Source organism: Phascolarctos cinereus, unplaced genomic scaffold, assembly GCF_003287225.1.
Source record: "Phascolarctos cinereus isolate Bilbo 61053 unplaced genomic scaffold, phaCin_HiC Scaffold_4;HRSCAF=312, whole genome shotgun sequence".
Lineage (NCBI taxonomy): Eukaryota > Metazoa > Chordata > Mammalia > Diprotodontia > Phascolarctidae > Phascolarctos > Phascolarctos cinereus.
Window position 1 is genome coordinate 168,440,251 of NW_027555847.1, and position 20,163 is coordinate 168,460,413.

Below are 20,163 nucleotides of genomic sequence, written 5' to 3' on the forward strand. Positions count from 1 at the left end.
GGATGACAGAATCAAGATTCAAAAGCATCTTGACAAATGAGAAAACTGGGACAAAACTAACTTAACAGGGATAAATACAGTATTACTTGTAATTAAAAAAAATAAATAAAAGACAGGGCAAGGGCAGGCATGTCTGGCTTCAGACTAGTTCATCTGAAAAAAGATCTGTCAATTTTAATCAATGGAGAGCTCAAGATGAGTCCACTGTGATATTACAGACAAGGAAGCCAATGATATTTTAGGCTCCATTCAAAGGAATCCAATAGATGCTAGGAACAAGGCAATGATAGTTCTGTCATACTACTCTTTTGTCAGACTCTTTCTGGAACATTTATTATGTTCACTTCTGGGTACCATATTTTAGGAAGGTTATGGCCATCAATTCCACTCTTTCTCATCTTCTCTGGGAGTTTTTTTCTTCAGTTATCTTCTATCTCTTTCTAACCTTCAACATATTTTTCCACTTTTCTCCTTCCCTTCATCCCACAAACACATCCAGACATCTTCTACTATAAATAAAAACTCTCTATCCTAACTTGCCCTTAAGTTATTATGACCACCAAACTAGAAAAAAAGAAGCAGTTTGTGTTCACTGCCTCCAGTTCCTCACATCCCACTCCTTAATCCATTACAATCTGGCTTCCAACACCACCATTTGACTAAATTGGCTCTCTCCAAGGCTGTAATCATTCACTTAACACCTAAGTTCACTGGCCTTCTCTCAGTATTCACCCTTATTGAGTTTTCTGCTGCATTTGACATTGTTAACCACTGTTATCTTCTAGATCCTCTCCATCCCTGATTACTCATGGCACACTCTCTCCAGGCTCTTCTTTTACACATCTGATTCTCTGCTCCACCCCCTTCTCAGGCTTTTTTTCTGGATCATCATTTATCTCCCACCTGCTATAATACTCACTATAACCCAGACCTTCTTCTCTTCTCTTTATACTAGCAGTTTTCAAATTTTTATTTTTTTATTGCTCAGACAGCATTATTTTTTTTTTGCCATAAAGAATCACAATGCACAGAATGTTTTAAATTGGCAATCCCACAAGAAAGCTGGGAGACTCACATATATGCATGTAATTGTTACCGTAATATTTTATTCAGTTCACAGAACACCTAGATAATCATAGTCCTTGACTGTACTGGGACACTTTTTGAGAACCATTGTTTGTTTCTCTCTCTCTCTGTCTCTGTCTCTGTCTCTGTCTCTGTCTCTCTCTGTCTCTCTCTCTCTGTCTCTCTCTCTCTCTGTCTCTCTCTCTCTCTCTCTCTCTCTCTCTTTCTCTCTCTCTTCTCTGTCTCTCCCATCTCTTTATTTTCTCCTTTATCTTTGTCTTTCTGTTTTTGTCTTTCCTTGTTTCTGTACCTTTTCTCTCTTGTTTTGTCTCTGTTCCTCTGTCTGGGTCTCTATCTCCTTCTCCTTGTCTTTCTCTTTGTCTCTCTCTGCTATCTCTTGGTCTTTGTGTCTGTCTGTCTGTCTGTGTGTCTCTGTCTGTCTGTATCTCTCTGTGTGTCTTTCTCTGTCTCTGCATCGCTCTCTATCTCAGTCTCTTTCTCAATAAACATTCACTAGCACATCCCTGGTTCCACATGACTGAAATAAAAGCAAAGAGGTAGAAGGCATAAAGAAGACTCAATTCAAAGGGAAAAATCCTAACAATTAGGGCTACTCAAAAGTAGATGATGATGATGATGATGATGATGATGATGATGATGATGATGATGATGATGATATGGTAGTGGTAGTGGTGATGGTAGCAGTGATAATGGTTATGTCTACTTCAGAGGTTGCAAGTTACTCTTTGCTGGATTTCTTCAAGCTTTTGGCATTTTTTTTTTAATAAACAGAGGATGGAAATAATGTATGGTTACAAAGTTTAAAAAAATCAAGATTTCCCTGTTTTGATGACCCTGATTTGCTAATCTAACCAGCAGATGGCTCTGGAGATATTGCCATTCTTTCGGAGAGCATGGGAGTGTGGGTGGAGTAGGAAGGGTGCATTGCTTGAGTCTCCCCACTCTAAAAGTATTTTAAATCAATGACTGCTGAGTTTGAGTTGATAATGATTAGGAAATCTGAAGTATGACACTTCAGGAACAGATGGTAGATGTAGTCCATCTTACTCCCCCAACTTCCTAAAGAGCCTTTGGACCAATCATGTGGTATGCTATAGCCATCTGGAAACACTGCCCATTGTGCTTAATACATGCCCTGTTCCTGAGAAGTGTCTTGTGAAAAAAATAAAAAGGTTGAAGATATTTATGGGTACTCAATTGGAAATAACACATGGAGATTAAGAAGGAAATGACAACCAGGAAGTGAGCAGAAGATCAGAAGGTCTTTGGGGGCGTGGGATGGATAAGCAGACCCATCACCAATACAAATTGTTCTACATTATGAGAATTAGTGGATCAACTTCTGACTTCCTTCAAGATGCAACTCAAATGCTACCTCCTGTAGGAAGCCTTTCCATGCCACACCAGCTACTAGGATCTTCTCTAAGGTTATCTTCTGTCTATCCTCTATGAATCTTTTATGTGCTTATTTATTTACATGCTGTTTCCCCTATTAGCAAATATCTTGAGGGAAATTTTGGCTTTCTTTTGAATCTCCAGTGCTTATGAGAGTTACAGATATGATCACTATCACCACCATCACCACGCTATCATATCATCATTATCATCATCTATATTATCATGGCCAGTATTTATATAGCACTTTGAGAATGACAAAGTACTATACATGTTATCTTATTTGATTTTTCACAATAACCCTATAGTGTAGCTGCTGTTATTACCCTCATTTTACAAATGAGGAAACTGAGACTGAGAAAGGTTAAGTGACTTGCCCTGGGTCACACAACTGATATGTATATGTCAGGATTTGAACTTAAGTCTTCCTGATTCCACATCCAGCACTCTATCCACTATGCCACCTAGCTGTCTCACTCATAGAAAATGTTAAATAACTATTGATTGATTGATTGATCTCACAATTGTCCTCCTTTAATTCCTGAGGGATAGTTGGATTTTTTTCCCCAAATCTGAAGTGAGTTTTATAGATGTCTTTTTTTACAGGTTTAATTTTCAAAGCAAAATTCTGTGTTCCTGAAGCTTGAATGTTTGGACTCACAGAAACAGGGCACTATTCAAAATGTTGGGAGCATAAGTAAATATGCCATCTGCCAAGACCATCAAAAAATGGATGTTGTCATTCTATGTTAGGACAGTTGGGTGGTGCAGTGGATAGTGTTCTGAGGCTCAAATGTAACCTCAGACACTTACTAGTTGTGTGACCCTGGGCAAGTCACTTAACCCTGTTTGCTTCAGTTTCCTCATCTGTAAAATGAGCTGGAGAAGGAAATGGCAAATCACTCCAGTATCTTTGCCAAGAAAACCTCAAATAGGGTCATGAAAAGTTGGGCATGACTGAAAAATGGCTAAACCAGAACAATCTATGTTGTTTCCAGAAAACTATTTGTACCTTTTATTGCTAGAGATGGGTTCCATTAGTCTATCCTCCTTACTTTGCTCTGTCATGAAGAGGCTTTAAATAAAGCCATGCAGAGAGTAACCTCTTTACTATGTACAGCAAGCAGAGGCATTCGGGGTCTCTAACACAACAAACAAACTACACAGGAAGAAGGCTCTGGATGTTTGGGATTTTTTTGTTTTTGTTTTTTGTTTGTTTGTGTTTGTTTTGGTAGGGGAGGAATTGACACAGGCATCTTATTTTCACCCAAGCCTACATTTATCTTCTGTCCAAAGTGCTGAACTTCAGTTACTGATCAAATGGCAGCATGAAATAGAATCACAGCCAGGGCAAGTCCAAAGTGTCATTAAAAGATGAATCAGTAAAGACCAAAGTAGATGGATGAACATAAGATGAAAAAGAGGCCTCACATACTAAACTGATGCCTTGACCCTAGCCAGTACTGACTTATCAAAGACAGTACTGAAAGAGGAAATGAAATGACAAAATCATTGAAAAAGAAGCCTTGGAGAAAGATTCAGAGACCTGGTCATGGCAGCCTGGGAGCAGATCTCAAACTAATAGTACAATGGGCATGTTTATTAAAAGGAGACAAGAAGAGGCAATCATACCCCTGTATCCAGCACTGTCAGGGAATAGAAGTGATCTTTTCTGGGTAATGAAAATGCAACCTTTGAAAAATAACCATTTTTGATGGAGTGTTTCCCTCATATCTAATTATATGTCAAGTACTATGGACTCTACACCTCAACTCACTTTTTTCATCTGTCCAATTTTTTCTTGATGACTCAAGTTCATCATTCTGAACATCATAATTCATTGTTATATATGATCTTAAATTTTATAGCACTCATTCCCTAATAATAACACTGTGAGGCAAAGTGTATATTATTACAGCCATTTTACACATTGGAAACTTGAGGCTTGACCATGTTACCAACTAGTGTTAGAGCCTACACCAGAACCCAGGCTTTCTGCCTTCATGCCCAATTATTTTTTTCCCACATCTGTAGCACACTGTCAACGTGGCATTGCTCTTGGATTTGTGTGTGTTTATGTGTGTGTGTGTGTGTGTGTGTGTGTGTGTGTGTGTGTGTGTAGACCTGTTTGCTCCAGACTGCTAGGCTTTTTGAGTTTTTATGTCTACTTTAAAAATAATTTATCTGTCTTTATTCTTATTGTCAAGCTAGCATCTGTCACTTGTTGTTATTGGCAGTATACCTATGTTAAGCTCCTTCTGTGTAAGGATTTTTTCACTTTTGTCTTTGAAATCAGTACCTAGTACACTGTCTGGTACACGTGGTACACTGTCTGTTTTATAAATGCTTGTTGATTGGTTGTTTTAACTCCCTCCCCCCTACTGCCTTCTCATTGACTGCTATTAGCCTGTGCACTTTCTATTGATCTCTTGACTCAGAAAAAATAGACACACACATGAGATATGAAAGGATGATGACATCAGATATTATTACGTTCCATGTGATCAAGCATTATTACTATTGTTATTATAGCATTTAACATCCCTCTACCCTTCCACACCACAAAGTTACTTCTTCTTTAAAGATGGAATGTCTTTTTTTTTTTCTAATATATCCGTGGTGGTTAAATTCCCAATAGGATTTATTCGACACATGGAATCTTTTTTTAAGAGAAAACCATGACCAACTTCTTTATCAGTTTGAGAAATCACCAGTTGTCTAGATTTTCAACCTCTGAGGATGAGCTTTTAGATGATGCTGGGGGGGGGGGCATGTGGTACATGTCAGATTAACCAACATAGCCCTCCATGGGAGCCTGATGTGATCAACCTCCCCATCCCACTAAGGAACGGATAAACATCAGGACCCCCAGTGCAGTCAGTATGCCCATTTTCTTGGCCACTTTTCAGGAGGGAGGGAGGGAGAGAAGTATCAAGCATCCTTACCCGGTTTTCAAGCTGACCAGAGCATCCTCGACTCCTTTCTGGTTGAATTTGGTCATATACTGATGCATATAAGGGTAATTATTCCTGATGTTCCTTTCTGTGCTCCCATTAGGAACTGTGCCAAACCGAAAAGGGGGGGAGTAATCATGAGGTTTCTGAAACTAAAGGAAGAGAAGACAAAGTTGGATTACATCTTATGAAGTATGAACACACACAAATGCATTAATCAGCACAAGTATAAGAACCATTACCTATATTCTCTGGGCTGCTTTGAATTTAGCCAAGGCCTGTGTACCCCTTATAAGCCCAGCTCATTTGTCATAATATTTCTCTTTGGTATGCACCTTAATAACTAGTACTAGATTATATATTCTGTTCTACTCTATGTACTAATTTTGCCCTTCTCATCTAGAACAGAGTGCCCTAATGGAGAGGGGTGGCATAATGGATAGAACTCTATGCCTGAAGTCAGAAATATTCAAATTCAAATCCAGCTTCAGATATTTACTAGCTGAGTAAATCACTATATTTCTGTTGGCCTCAGTTTCCTCAACTGTAAAATTGGGATAATAATAGCACTTACTTCTCAGGATTGTTGTGACAATCAAATGATATATTTGTAAAGTACTTAGCACAATTCCAGGCACATAATAGGCACTTAGCAAATGCTTATTTCCATTTCCTTCCTTCCTCCTTGCTTCCTTCCTTGTTAGTTGTTAGAGGTTTTCTTCCAGGATATTTTTAAAATAATGTTATTTTTTCTCAATTATATGTAAAAACAATTTTTAACATTCCTCTTTTTTTAAGTTTTGAGTTCCAAATTTTGTCCCTCCATCTTCTCCCCCTTCGCTGAGAGTGTAAGCAATTTGATATAGATTATACATGTTCAATCATGCAAAACATATTTCCATGTAGTCATGTCATGAAAGAAAACACAGACAAAAAAACACATGAAAAAAATAAAGAAAGTGAAAAACAGTATGCTCAATCTACCTTCAGACTCTATCAGTTCTTTCTCTGTAGGTGGATAGCATTTTTCATCATGAGTCCTTTAGAATTGTCTTTGGATCATTGTATTGCTGCAAATAGCTAAGCCATTCACAGTTGATCATAGTACATCATTGCTGTTACTGTGGACGATGCTCTTCGGTTCTGCTCACTTCACCTTTTATCAGTTTTGTAAGTCTTTTCAGAGTCTTCTGAAATCATTTTGCTTATCATTTCTTATCACAAAATAGTATTTCATTACAATCATATATCACCACTTGTTCAGCCATTCCCCTATTGATGGACATCTCAATTTCCAATTCTTTGCCACAAGAAAAGAGTTGCTATAAATACTTTTCTATAAATGGGTTCTTTCTCTCTCCCCCCTTCTTCTTCTTCTTCTTCTTCTTCTTCTTCTTCTTCTTCTTCTTCTTCTTCTTCTTCTTCTTCTTCTTCTTCTTCTACTTCTCCTCCTCCTCCTCCTCCTCCCCCTCTTCTCTCTCCTCTCTCTCTCTCTCTCTCTCTCTCTCTCTCTCTCTCTCTCTCTCTCTCTCTCTCTCTCTCTCTCTCTCTCTCTCTCACAGACCTACAGACCTAGAAGTGCTATTGTTGGGTCAAAGGGTATGCACGGATTTATAATCCTTTGGGCACAGATCCAAATTGCTCTCCAGAATGGCTGGATTAGTTTATAACTCCACCAACAGTACATTAGTGTTTCAATTTTCCCACATCTTCTCCAATACTTATCATTTTCCTTTTCTGTCATATTATCCAATCTGATAGGTATGAGGTGGCACCTCAGAGTTGTTTTAATGTGCATTTTTCTCTAATGAGTAATGATTTGGAGCATTTTTATATGACTATAGATGGCTTTGATTTTTTCATCTGAAAACAGCCTATTCATATATTTTCCACATTTATCAATTGGGAAATGACTTGTGTTCTTCCTCTTTCTTTCTTTCTTACTTTCTTTCTTTCTTTCTTTCTTCCTTTCTTTCTTTCCTTCTTTCTCTTTCTTTCTTTCTCTTTCTTTCTTTTTCTTCCTTCCTTTCCTTCTTTCTTTCTTTCCTCCTTCCTTCCTTCCTTCTTTTCTTTTTCCTTTCCTTTATTTTTTCCATCCTTCATTCCTTCCTTTTAATGCCACATGATGGCTAACATTGGGCTGCATATGTATTGGGTACCCAATAAATGACATCTGGTATTATGGCATTTATAGGGTATCCCAAAAGCCACTGTAGTTTCAGCCTTTAGCTCAAAATTGTACTAAGGCCTACGAATCTCACATAAATATGATGAGGAATTATGTTGTTACTACTACTATAGTATTTTAACTACACCTACCACTTCATGCCTCTAGTCTCAGCTCAGTCACTAACTATTGGACAAGTTGATTAATCATACTGAGCCTCAATTTCTTCACCTGTACAATGGGATATAAACAACATTCTTTTGTGAAGATAAAATAAACTAGACACAAAAGTGCTTCATAAAAACCTAAAAGCACTATGTTAACATCAAGGCATTGCTATCGTAGTATTTAAAACCTCCACTTCCTAAATCAGTTAATTGCTTTAAAAAAATATGAGGAATATATTTTAGAATGTCTCCCAAGAACTTAGTAAACCTGGGACTATATTCTCAAAGCAAAACAAAACAAAACAAAAAAGTCAACATATCTAAAGACAAGTTCTATTTTTTGTTTTCATGGAACTCTGCTCCCATAGTAGAGAATGTTTTGATCACATATGCACTGATGCTATGTTAAAGGGTCAGCTATCTCCTTTGCTTAACAAATATTTAGCCATTCAAAAATTGTGACAAAGTAGGAGCAATTATAAAATGATGATTTTGGTATAAAAATAATAGTTTAGAACTGCCTTAAAAAAAAGTTCACAGCCACCCAACAGAATCATCAATTTCTGCTACTTTCTAGTTACATAACATTTTGGGGGCCAACTTATAGAGCTTAGATCAACTACCTACTTCATCAGACTTGGCTCCAAATGTCTTTGGGTTATTTCCAAAAAGCAAATTTACCCTAACAAGATGAAGATTTGTCACCACTGAGCATAATCCAAAAAATTATCATAGACTGAAGACAATGTACAAATTATGAACACATTTTGGGCATCCTTGAATAAGCGGACAATTTCTTAAAGTAACTACTTTGAAGGGTAGCACAGTCACTTGGATAGGAAATTTCTGATACGTACGTACATACATTTATGTATACATCCATTTATGTATGTTTGCATATACATATATATATATGAGTATATAAAGCAATTGATTTCATCAGATACCCCAAAGCAATAAATAACATTTTATGAATATTTTTTTTACCTCAACTTACCAAGTTCATGATAACCATAGATAAAACCATCATGAAAACAGTGGCAGATTATACATCAATATTGATTGTGGAGAATGAGTAAGTAGGGACATTCTATGAAAAATTTGACAAGCTTCTCCAAATCTAGTCAAAATATAATTTGAAACTTGTATGCATATTGGCACAGGGTAGAAGATATATACATCACCCATAATTTGTAATGTATTACACATATGTCTATGCATATATATGTGTGTGTGTGTGTGTGTATGTACATATGTGTGTGTGTGTATATATATATATACACATATATATGTATACACATATGTAATTTTACAATAGGAAATGAAAGAGCCCAAAGGCTTATAAATCATCCAAAATCCTTGAACATATATGTATACCATAAATTTTTAAAGAAGATCTTTCAAAAGGCACTATACATAACTATGGTTATATACATGGGAGAAATATACTAAGGCTTTGCTTCATACAAGTTAGGTCTTTTTTTTTCCTTCAAGGCAATGGGGTGAAGTGACTTGCCCAGGGTCACATAGCTAGTAAGTGTCAAGTGTCTGAGGCCAGATTTGAATTCAGGTCTTCCTGAATCCAGAGCCAGTGCTCTACCCACTGTGCCATCTAGCTGCCCTTAGTCTTTTTCTTAAAAGGAATTGGAACTGTCCTGAAGATCTAACTGGATGAGAAGACTCAAGCTAAAGCTGTTGATATGGTTTCCCAGTTGCTTCAGTACGAAAAGTCAAAAAGAGTTCCAGCTGGACTCTGATACTTGATCAGCAGATCACCACGGCAGTTCAGAGGCAAGAAAGCTGAACACCTTTATTGAATATCCTTCCTCTGCACGGCTAAATAAATGTTTTGTTAACTGCTGAATCTTCTATGGCTCATTTCATTCTAATCTTGATCTTAAACTACCTGGGGATTGTCCTTAGACACGTCATTACTAAAACAACAGTGAAAAAAATTTAAAAAAAAAAAAAGAAAGAAAGAAGAAAGAAAAAAAATTGAGAATATCTGACGAAAAATGACTAGTTACCAACGTGGGGGCCATTTCAGAATCAGTTGTCCGTATGTAGTCAGCTCATTGTTCAGTTAAAACAGAGTCATAAATTAGGAGAAAATATCAAGATGAGAAAATCCTAACTTAAAACATTCCAGGCTGACCTAATTACACAATGGAGCTTAAAAAAGAGAAATAGATAAAATTAAAGATATATGGATTATGATAACTCTCATATGTTTGGCTAATAGAAAATAAGTGTAACAGTGAAGAGGCCAAAGCACTCAGAAACTGTCCCAGACAACATACACTTGATTTCTTCCTCAAGAAGACAGACTTGGTATCCAAAGGTGTAATGAATTTAGAATATTAGCTCATTTGTAAAACGTTTGGCATAATTGCACATTACAAGCAATATAATTTTACAAAGAAAGATAAGCAGGAGAGAGGGAAACAAGTCCACAGGAAGCTTGGAAGACTCAATTAAACTACAATGATACCAAGAACATTTTTAATATGAACTTGGAAAGGGAAAAAAACAAGTGTCGGATGAAACATCTGACAGTTCTGTAGTAATCTCGTCTCATCATTGACAACTAAGGAACAAACACATTTTGACTGTGATAATTCTGTGGACAGGGTTCTATATGGCAATTACATTTAAGAAAATGCAGTCGAGAACAGCTGGACTTCACCAAATATACACACAGGAAATACAAGCTGGATGCAACGTAAAATCAAAGTACTAAGATGTAGATATTGAAAACTCCAAAAGAATGGAAAAGGTTATATGGCATTATTATTTAAAAAAAATCAGTAGCTGTATTAGTAACTAGGGACCCATACAGAGATAGCTGGTGGTGCAGTAGATAGAGCACTAGACCCCGAGTATGGAAGATCTGAGTTCAAATTTGATCTCAGATACATACCAGCTGTGTGACCCTGGGCAAATCAATTAACTTCTGTTTGCTTCAGTTTCCTCAACTGTAAAATGAAGATAATAGCACCTATATTGTAGGGTTGTTGTGAGGATCAAATGAGATAATATTTGTAAAAAGCATTTAATACAGTACCTGTTTTTTAGTTGGTGCTACATAAATGCTTATTCACTTCATGATATGCCTACTTTCTCCTCCATATAAAATCTTTATCAGAAAAATCTATACATGAATTAAGAGCACCATGAATGAAAATATGAGAAGGGATCAGATAGATTTTTTATGATTTCCTATAACAGACTACATTTTTGCACTCACAAAACTGAATAAAAGATAACAGATAATATGTGATCCATATGCATCTACTGTTTATCAACAAATGCAAAAAAGCATTTGTTTTGGTAGAGCAAAATGCAGTCTTCAAGACTGTCCTTCATCTATGTCTCTCCCATTCACATGTTGCTGTTCAGTTGTTCAGTCATGTCTGACTCTTCATGACCCCATATATCATTAGCACGCGAGGCCCTTCTATCCTCCACTATCTCTTGAAGTCTGTCCAAGTTTATGTTAATTGTTTCTATGACATTATCTATCCATTTCATCCTGTGCTGTCACCTTTTCCTTTTGCCTTCAATCTGTCCCAACATCAGGGTCTTTTCCAAAGCATCCCATCTTCTCACTATGGGGCCAAAGTATTTAAGCTTCACCTCCAATATTTGACCTTCCAATGAGTAGTCTGAATTAATTTCTTTAAGTAATGACTGATTGACCTCTTGCTGTCCAAGGCACTCTCAAAAGTCATCTCTAGCATCATAATTCAAAAGCATCAATTCTGTGATGCTCAGATTTCCTCATAGTCCAACTTTTACGGCCACATATTGCTATTGGAAAAACCATACCTTTGACTATACAGACCTTTGTCAACAAGGTGATGTCTCTGCTTTTTAGTATACTGTCCAGATTTGCCATAGCTTTTTTTTTTCCCAAGGAACAAGCATCTTTTAATTTCATGGCTACAGTGCCACCTGCAGTAATCTTTGAGCTCAAGAACATAAAATCTGACACTGTTTCCATTTCTTCTCCCTCAATTTGCCGGGAATTGTTGGGACCAGTCGGCAATATCTTAGGTTTTTGTTTTGTTTTGTTTTATTTTTATTTATGTTAAGCTTCAAGCCAGTTTTTACACTCTCCTCTTTCACCCTCATCAAGAGGCTTCTTAATTCTTCTTCACTTTATCTCATTCATGTAGTCTTATGCAAAATATCATGCAAAATTTCTTGATGTGACAACATAGATGGCTGTTCAATGATCTCATTATCAGTATCAACTGAGACACGAAATTGGGAGACTTGTACCAAAAAAGTGTTTACGACTTTCATGTAAGTTGTCCTGTGAAGTTCGTAAGAGAGAAGGGATTCCTCGTAGGTGATGAGGTCCTCCAAACATTCCCATTCTGGGATGACATTGTGCTGATGAAATCAAGCCCTAGAATACTATAGGACCACCTTAGTAAGATCCATGGTGCTCAAAAATATAGGCTTAATAACTCACACAGAAAAAAAAAAATAGGACCTTTTTGAAGTCACATTTACCTCTAATTTAAAAATAATCTGTAATCGTCATAGCTTCAGTCAAGTAAACATGAACAAGCTAATGTACTCTGGACTTTTCAGTGGAAGGCTTCAAGGGAACAGATTTGGTGTAGACTGCCCTAAATTACATTGATTTATTAGTAAAAAATGATTAAAAAATATGAAGAAGCTCAGTAATCTGACCTGTCAATCCCTTTGAAATGCAAGTCAATGAATGGTAGTACAGACAGGACTAGAGGAAGCACCTACTATTTCTACCAATGGATACAGCCACAGATGAGGAACCCCCAAAATACCAATAATGAAGATTCAAGAGGTGATCAAAATACACTGTGTGGATACAAAAGTCACAGGATTACCCATAATATTTATGTCAGAGCTGTAACTAGTATAGAGTGAATGGGAAAATGGCATATTTTTTGTTAAAGGGAGAGTGAAACATCTGCCCCCATCAGTGTCTGATTCTTGACATTGGCAGTCCAGAGCCCTGTATCTCCTATTACAACTATAACTGATTCACCAACACTAGAATGACTCTTAAATAACATCTCATTTCAGGGGCCTGCTCATCCTCTCAAACCCTGCAGCTACAGAGACCAGGGTCTGTGGAGATTCTCATGTACTTTACTGGTACAATGTCACTTACAGTGGCACTATCCTCTGCATCCTTGCCATCCCCTTCTCACCAAAAAAAAATTTCCCCAGGTGGTCATCACTGCTTAAAGTTCTAGCTATAGAATATGAAAGCTGGTTAAGCTAGCTTACATAAAGATTACCTAGAATATCTATGGCACTTTAAGGTCTGAAAAGTGTTTTACATAATTTATCTCATCAGATCCTCACAATGACAACATAAGGTAGGCAATATTATTATCCCCATTTTACAGTTGAGGAAAGTAAAACTGAGAGAAATTCACCGACTTGCCTAGCATTACACAGCTAGTAAGTGTCTGAAGCAGGATTAGGAACTCAGGTATTCCAGATTCCAAGTTCAACACTCTATCTGCCCCCTAGACCATCTAGATTTATCTATCTGAGTTGGGAATAAAGCAGGCTTACTCTATACAAAAATGATCTCCAATAGGAAAGATCTCAATGGTAGTTCCCCCCAGGGGAAAAGCGAGGCTCTAGGAAAGTTCTATAAAGTAGACATAATTATAAAAGGAAAGTTATAAAGTCAGAGTATGTTTAAGCTATAAGGGACCTTAGACATAATCTAGTCCAAGGTATTCATTCTACAGATGAAGAAACAGAGATATAAAGATGCAAATTGATTTGACCAATTCCTTCCAAGAATTCCACTATGGCATGTAAGCTTCACTCAAAGCATCTGCGTTGGAAAGAAAAGAAATAAAAATGAAAACAAACTTTAAACATTTTCAGTTTAAAAATCAGCACACTTTCAAGCTTAGTTAAAATTTTCTTTTGAAAATAATTTCTGTTAAATTAGATGTGTGACTGCCTTATGAAGAGTTGCACCTTAATTTCAGGAAATAGGAATTCATTGTTCCAGAGACACCACCCGGAAGCTTCACCTTTGTGTAGCAACAGTGAAATGCTCTTTGCATTTATTATTCCTACAAGCAGTGTCCTAATTCATCACTGCTAGTGGGTGAGAACCAAGCCAAGCTTTGTTTCGACAACAGCTGCCTCCTCTGGGGCACCAAGGTAATGCTTCTCTTCATAAATCTGGTTGTTGGAGCAGCCGTTTCCAATCTCCCAAGACATTTGAAGATGGCCTATTTGACAGAGTGCTTTTCCACTCCAGTCCCCATCTGCTACAGTTACTGTATAGCTTTTAAAATGTTCCTTTCTTTCCCTCTGCTTTACATATCTGCAGAAACATGTAAACAGCCTCACTGAAAGAGTCAAGACAGTTTTTGGACCCACTGATATTTTCCCCACCTCATCAAATTGGTAGGCCATCAAAGAGATGAATAACAAGGTCCTCTCCTCCATTTTACAAATACCTCTTAGGCTGACTACTGACTTCTGACTTTTTTCTTCAAGCCCATGCTCAGTCACAGAATGACAGAATTTTAGAGTAGGAGGGGATCTCAGAGGCCACTTGATTCAGCCCATACCCCCTGATTTCACCTGCATAAAAATGGCAAAGACTTTCTGATTTTCCCAATCACCCCCTGGCCACAAAACCTCTTAAGCGAAATTCTAATTCTAATTATCCTTAGAGTTGGGGAAGCCAATGGCTATCTTGATCTCTTATGTAAAGCCACATTTGTTGTTTCAATATGTTGGATTTATTTAGATGTTAAAGGTCTTTTTTCTGGCATAAGGTTTCCCTTAGGCCCTCTCCACTTCTTAAAGAAAAGTATTTCAGTCAGTCTATAAGCATTTATTATGTACCTACCATATGCCAGGCATTGTGCTAAATGCTGGAAATACAAAAAACAAGGCAAAATCAGTCCTATTTTCAAGGATCTCACAGTCCAATAGGGGAGATAACATTCAAATAACTATGTAGGAACAAATAAATTGGAGATCATCAAAAGAGGCAAAGCGTTTGCTTACAAGGAGATGAGAAAAGCTGCCTACTAAAAAACAATGGAGAAGATGGGATTTTAGCTAGGAGCTGTGGGGAATCAGGGAAGCCAGGAGATGGAGATGAGGAGAAAGAACATTTCAGTCATGGAAAATAGCCAGTGAAATTGCTTGGAGTCAGGAGATGGTTTAACATGCTCAAGGGACAGCAAGGATACTAGTGTGTCTGTATCACAGAGCACATGAGGGGGAATAAGATGTAAGAATATTGGAAAGGTAAGAAGGAATCTGGTCATGAAGAGTTTTAAAAAATAAATAGAAGATTTTATTTTTTTTTATTCTGGATGCAATACAGAGCCACTGAAGTTTATTGAAAAGGGGTGGGGGAGCTTATGGGTAACAAATCTTGTTGAGCCTCAGTTTCCTCCCCTGTAAAATGAGAATTTGAACTAGATGATCTCTAAGCACCTTGCAGTTTGAAGATTTTATGTTGGGCTACTTTGCCAGGCCCTGGGACACATTCTAGCAGATTCAAAACTCTGTCTTTTGCCTCACAATATTTATTTGAAAGATAAAAGGCTCTGAAAGAAAATCTATAGGAATATAAATGAATCACAGTGTTAATGGACTGAATTATGTATAAAAGACAAAAGATGTTATTTTTTAAATAAAACTGACCAGGATATAGGTATAAGAAATTCTTATAAATAATGGATGATTGTCCAGAATACCTTTCCACTCCTCTCTACAAAAGATTTATACTACATACTTATTCAAATTACCCATCTGTCTGCTATTGGTATTAGCTAGGAATTTAATAGGAATGACTGTACCTATTTCTGGAGCACTCACCTCCCTAGGATTTCTACGCATTCTTTCATTCTTGAGAGGCACAGAGAGACCAAAATTGAGAATCTGATGTTTTTATAGAGCAAAACAACTAAAATGTCATACCTTTGACTCACACACCCACTGCTACCCCCAAGGAATTCAATAACAAAAAAGAAAGGTTCTATGTTAACTGATATATTTATGGCAGTACTTTTTTATAGTAACAAGGAACAGGAAACAAAGTAGATGCACATTAATTGGGGAAATGGCTAAACTAGTTGTTACATAAATGTAACTGAATATTACTCTGTTGGAAGAAATAATACAGAGAGACATGGGAAGACTGTTATGAACAGAAACAAAAATGAAATAAGTAGAACCATGAAATACTATACATAGTGATTACAACAATGGAAGAGGAATGAACAAGAACTAAACAATCAAAAAGGAAGGCTGTAAATTAGAATGATTGAACCTGGTCTAAAGGAAGAGATGTGAGAAGGTTCTTCCTCCACCCCACCCCACAATATATCTCCACTTTTTTTGCAGAGGTGGAGGATTATCTTTGGATATGGCAGGTATAGAACAACACAGAATAATGTCAAACTTTTTCAATGTGTTGCTTAGGTTAGATTTGTTGAACTAACTAATTGTGTCTGCCTCTCTGTCTTTCTCTGTCTCTCTGTGTGTCTCTCTGTCTCTGTCTCTCTCTCAAAAGAAGAATCTCTGAGAGGGGGAGTGGAGAAAGATATTTTGGGACCTATAGTTGATATAAAAACCGAAGACAGGAATAAAATGTATTTTGTGGGGAAAGAGTAACTGAACTCTGAATAATTGCAATAAACAATCTCAGTCCTGGAAGACAGATGAAGAAACTCACTTGCCAGAGTTACCGCCACACCATGGTGAGGCACTATACTTGAATGGAAGGTTTTTTTTTAATTACAACTATTTATCCAATTAAAAAAAAAACTTATAAAAAACTCTTTGTGTGATTTAAATAGACAGCAAACGTGTTTTTTTTTACTCAGGTATTCACTGAGGAAACCACTTGTATATAGAATTAAAATAAATTGATTCAATATAGATTTTTATTTCACAGGCCTTCTCAGTACCTCTGCTATTAAACTTAGAGGAGCACTCAACTTATTTATGCTGTGGATTCCATTGCTCATTTAATGGTATTACACGTTTAATTAAAAGATCTATCGACTTCCCTTATATCACCTCTGAGCACTGAAGTGGATCTGTATCTCAAGAGGACACAGCAAGCATTGTTAGGTGTTCTTAAGTCACAGCAGGACAGTCAAGTTATTATGGGTTCTAATTAGTTCTCCCACAAGCTATAACATACCTTATACCTGAATTCCAAAGGATTTTGACTTGGGTAATAAATATTGAGGACGAGAGAGACAGAGAGAGAGACAGAGAGAGACAGAGAGAGAGAGAAATAGAGAGAGAGAGAGGAACAGGGAGGGAGAGAGATGAGAGTTAAATAGCATACATATGTCATATATATGTGTGTATATATACATCTATGGGTGTGTATATATGTATATGTGTATGTGTATATATAATACACATCCCTTCTATTTTTTAAACAATCAGTCTTTAATGCTTTCTTCCTGAAATTTTCTCTTTATATCACATGACACTGTTGTCATAAATGGAGTAATTGTCTTCTCTATTCATTCACTTTCTGTATCCTCTTCATAAGCATCTTGCAAGGCTCAATTCTTAATCTTCTGTTATTTTCTTCATACTCACTTAAGGAAATCTGTTCCTATGCCTTCAGTTGCCATGGCTATGCAGGTGTTTACCAAATGCGTACCTCCAGTTCCAGTCTCTTGTCTTCTCTTTAGAGGTTGAGGTCTCCCTCCCTTTCCCTATAGCCTCATGGCAATCTACTTTAGCACTTTGTTCAATGTGTGAGCAGCAGTAAGTATTGCTGACTAATGACTGCCTTTCTATCAAGACCTTTGCTGATTCATGTAAATGAGGCACAGATACATCAATGGCAAAGAGGAATTCTGCAAGACTAGTAAGATTTTATGAAGAGAACCAAATGATCCATACACAATGTGACTGCAAACATTGGCATTCCTAAAGCTGTGAAGTTGATGAGCATACAGCCAGTTCATTTTTGTGTCCCAAGCCTAAAATTCAAAAATGTGGCAGCCTCATTTTCTTCTTTTCTTCCTTTGCATGAATACTTCTGAATAGCCACTTAAAACTTCATAAGCTTTTCCTCTACCCTCATTACATTTCAGTTTGATAAACCCTCAAACAGGTGTTTTTGTGCTCACTTTGAATATGCAGAAATTACAGCTTACTGAACAAGGCTAATGATTTGCCCAAGCTTCTAGAGCCAATGTCCGAGGAGGAGTTTCCTGGTGCAACTTGAGGATTTTGTGGTAAACATAACCTACTTTTTCTTTCTTCTAAATATGAGGAGTTTGTTTAGGAAAGAGCTAGATATGTAGATTTGGATAGATTTAAAGGTAAATAGGAAACAACCAAAAAGAACCTTAGTGTTCACTGAGTCCCATTCCTTTGTTTCATAGATGAGAGAAATGAGGCCAAGAAAGGGAAAGTGATTTGGCCAAGGTCACATAGCTAGTTAATGATGGAACTCTAACTATAATTACAGCAATGTGGCACAGTGGATGGAGCAATGGGTTTGGAGTCAGGAAGATCTGAGTTTAAATTCTGCCTCAGACACTTACCAGATGTGTGACTCTGAGCAAGTCACTTAACATTTCTCAGTTTTACTTACTTCTTCCGTAAAATAGGGACACTAACAGTATTCACTTCCCAAGGCAGTTGTGAGGGATCAAGTGAAATAATAATTGTAAAGCATTTAGCACAGTGTTCGGGACATAGTAAGTGCTAAATAAATATTAGCTATCATTATTGTTGTTGTTGTTACAACCCAAATCTCTTTTTTTTCCTGGTCTGATGTATTTTTGGGGGTTTTTTTTTCACTATGCACAATGCCATTCAAAGGGCAAAATGTCATTATCCAACCTGTAGTGGATATTATACCCACTAACACTCATGAAGCATTATCATTGAACAGCTTATATAGATCTCAAGGAGTACTGGACAGCTGGACTTCCCAGTGGTTAGAGCACCAGCCTGGAGGAAGATCTAAGTTCAAATCCTGCCGTAGACCTTAATTAGCTGCATGTCTATGGTCAAATCAAAACCTCTTTTAACATCAATTTCTTCATTTGTAAAATAGGGATAGTAGCACCTACTTCACAGGGCTGCTATGAGGATCAAATGAAATAATGTGTGTGTGTGCATGTGTGTGTGTTCTTTGCAAACCTTAAAGCACTATATAAATATTTCATTGGGTTATTATTACTCTATTTGGAAACTGTCTTTAAATGAGGGGGATGAGGGAAGGATGGCATTTATCTTAGAAGATCTCAATCCATGAAATCTTCTTATCCAGGTAAAAAACAACAATAGCATTGTATATGGCAGGTCCAGATAGATATGTGGCATTCACATAACTTACTCATATTTCATTAAATTCATTTTGCCGCAGCAGAAGCATCATCTTATTAGATTAAGTCATACAGAAAGGACTAGTGACAAAACACATTCACTGGAGACCACCTACCTTTTTATCACTTAGGCCAGTCACCTGGTCAACAAATTCTTCTTGAATCATGAAGGCAGCCAGGTTGGCAGTGTAACTGGCCAGGAATATGACCGCAAAGAAGGCCCAAACAGACACCATGATTTTGCTGGTGGTCCCTTTTGGGTTCTGAACAGGCACAGAATTATTGAAGACCAGGCCCCAGAGTAACCATACAGCTTTTCCAATAGTAAAAGAAGGCCCATGAGGAGCTGAAAATTATTTGGAAAAAGAAAATGCATCATGAGAATCTTTCAAAATTTTGTACGAAAATTATGAGTCAATTTTTCTGCTAAAGACAATACTATAATAACAAGTGACATTAAAACAAAGATTCTTCACCTAGATCTCACAAACTTGAAGAGAAGAAACAATTACATTTGCACAAATTTCTAACTGCAATTTAGCTTTCTTTCAATTATTAAAAAAAAAATTCTGAGTCCCATAAGCCTTATCAGACTGCTACAGATCTTCATCATACACTCACACACATACACACACACACACACACACACACACACACACACACACCCCAAACATAAGATTAAGAATCCTTGTATTAAAGGTTAACAATGCAGCCAGCATCTGGAATCCATCTACCAGTTTACTATAGTCCTTTTTTTGTGAAAGGCTCTGTGTTGGGTGCCTAGGAAGCAGGGTTTGGTGGGTGGGAGAATACAAAGGCATAGTTCTTGACCTTAAGAAACTAACAGACTGGTAGAAAAATTTGCTATAAACAAAAATGGCAATAATAATGAGTAAAATATGCGATCTCTGTAGAACATAAGATCCTTGAAGACAGAGACTACTTCATTTCCACCTTTTTAATACCTGGTGCCCCACATTTCCTGGCAGAGAGTGCTTAATTAAATGTTTATGAACAAGTATATAAGA

The 20,163-nt window shown here is 37.0% G+C and overlaps 1 protein-coding gene across 2 annotated transcripts in view; it reads right to left on the reverse strand.

The window, feature by feature from the left end:
- GRIN2A (glutamate ionotropic receptor NMDA type subunit 2A) overlaps positions 1 to 20,163 on the reverse strand; it is a 474,506-nt gene that overhangs the window by 54,335 nt on the left and 400,008 nt on the right. For both annotated transcript variants that reach the window (XM_020972554.2, XM_020972553.2), the window contains exons 8-9: positions 19,252 to 19,481; positions 5,427 to 5,587 (exon numbers count right to left, since the gene is read on the reverse strand). In XM_020972554.2, coding sequence (XP_020828213.1) covers positions 5,427 to 5,587; positions 19,252 to 19,481 — 391 coding nt within the window. The remainder of the gene's footprint in view (positions 1 to 5,426; positions 5,588 to 19,251; positions 19,482 to 20,163) is intronic.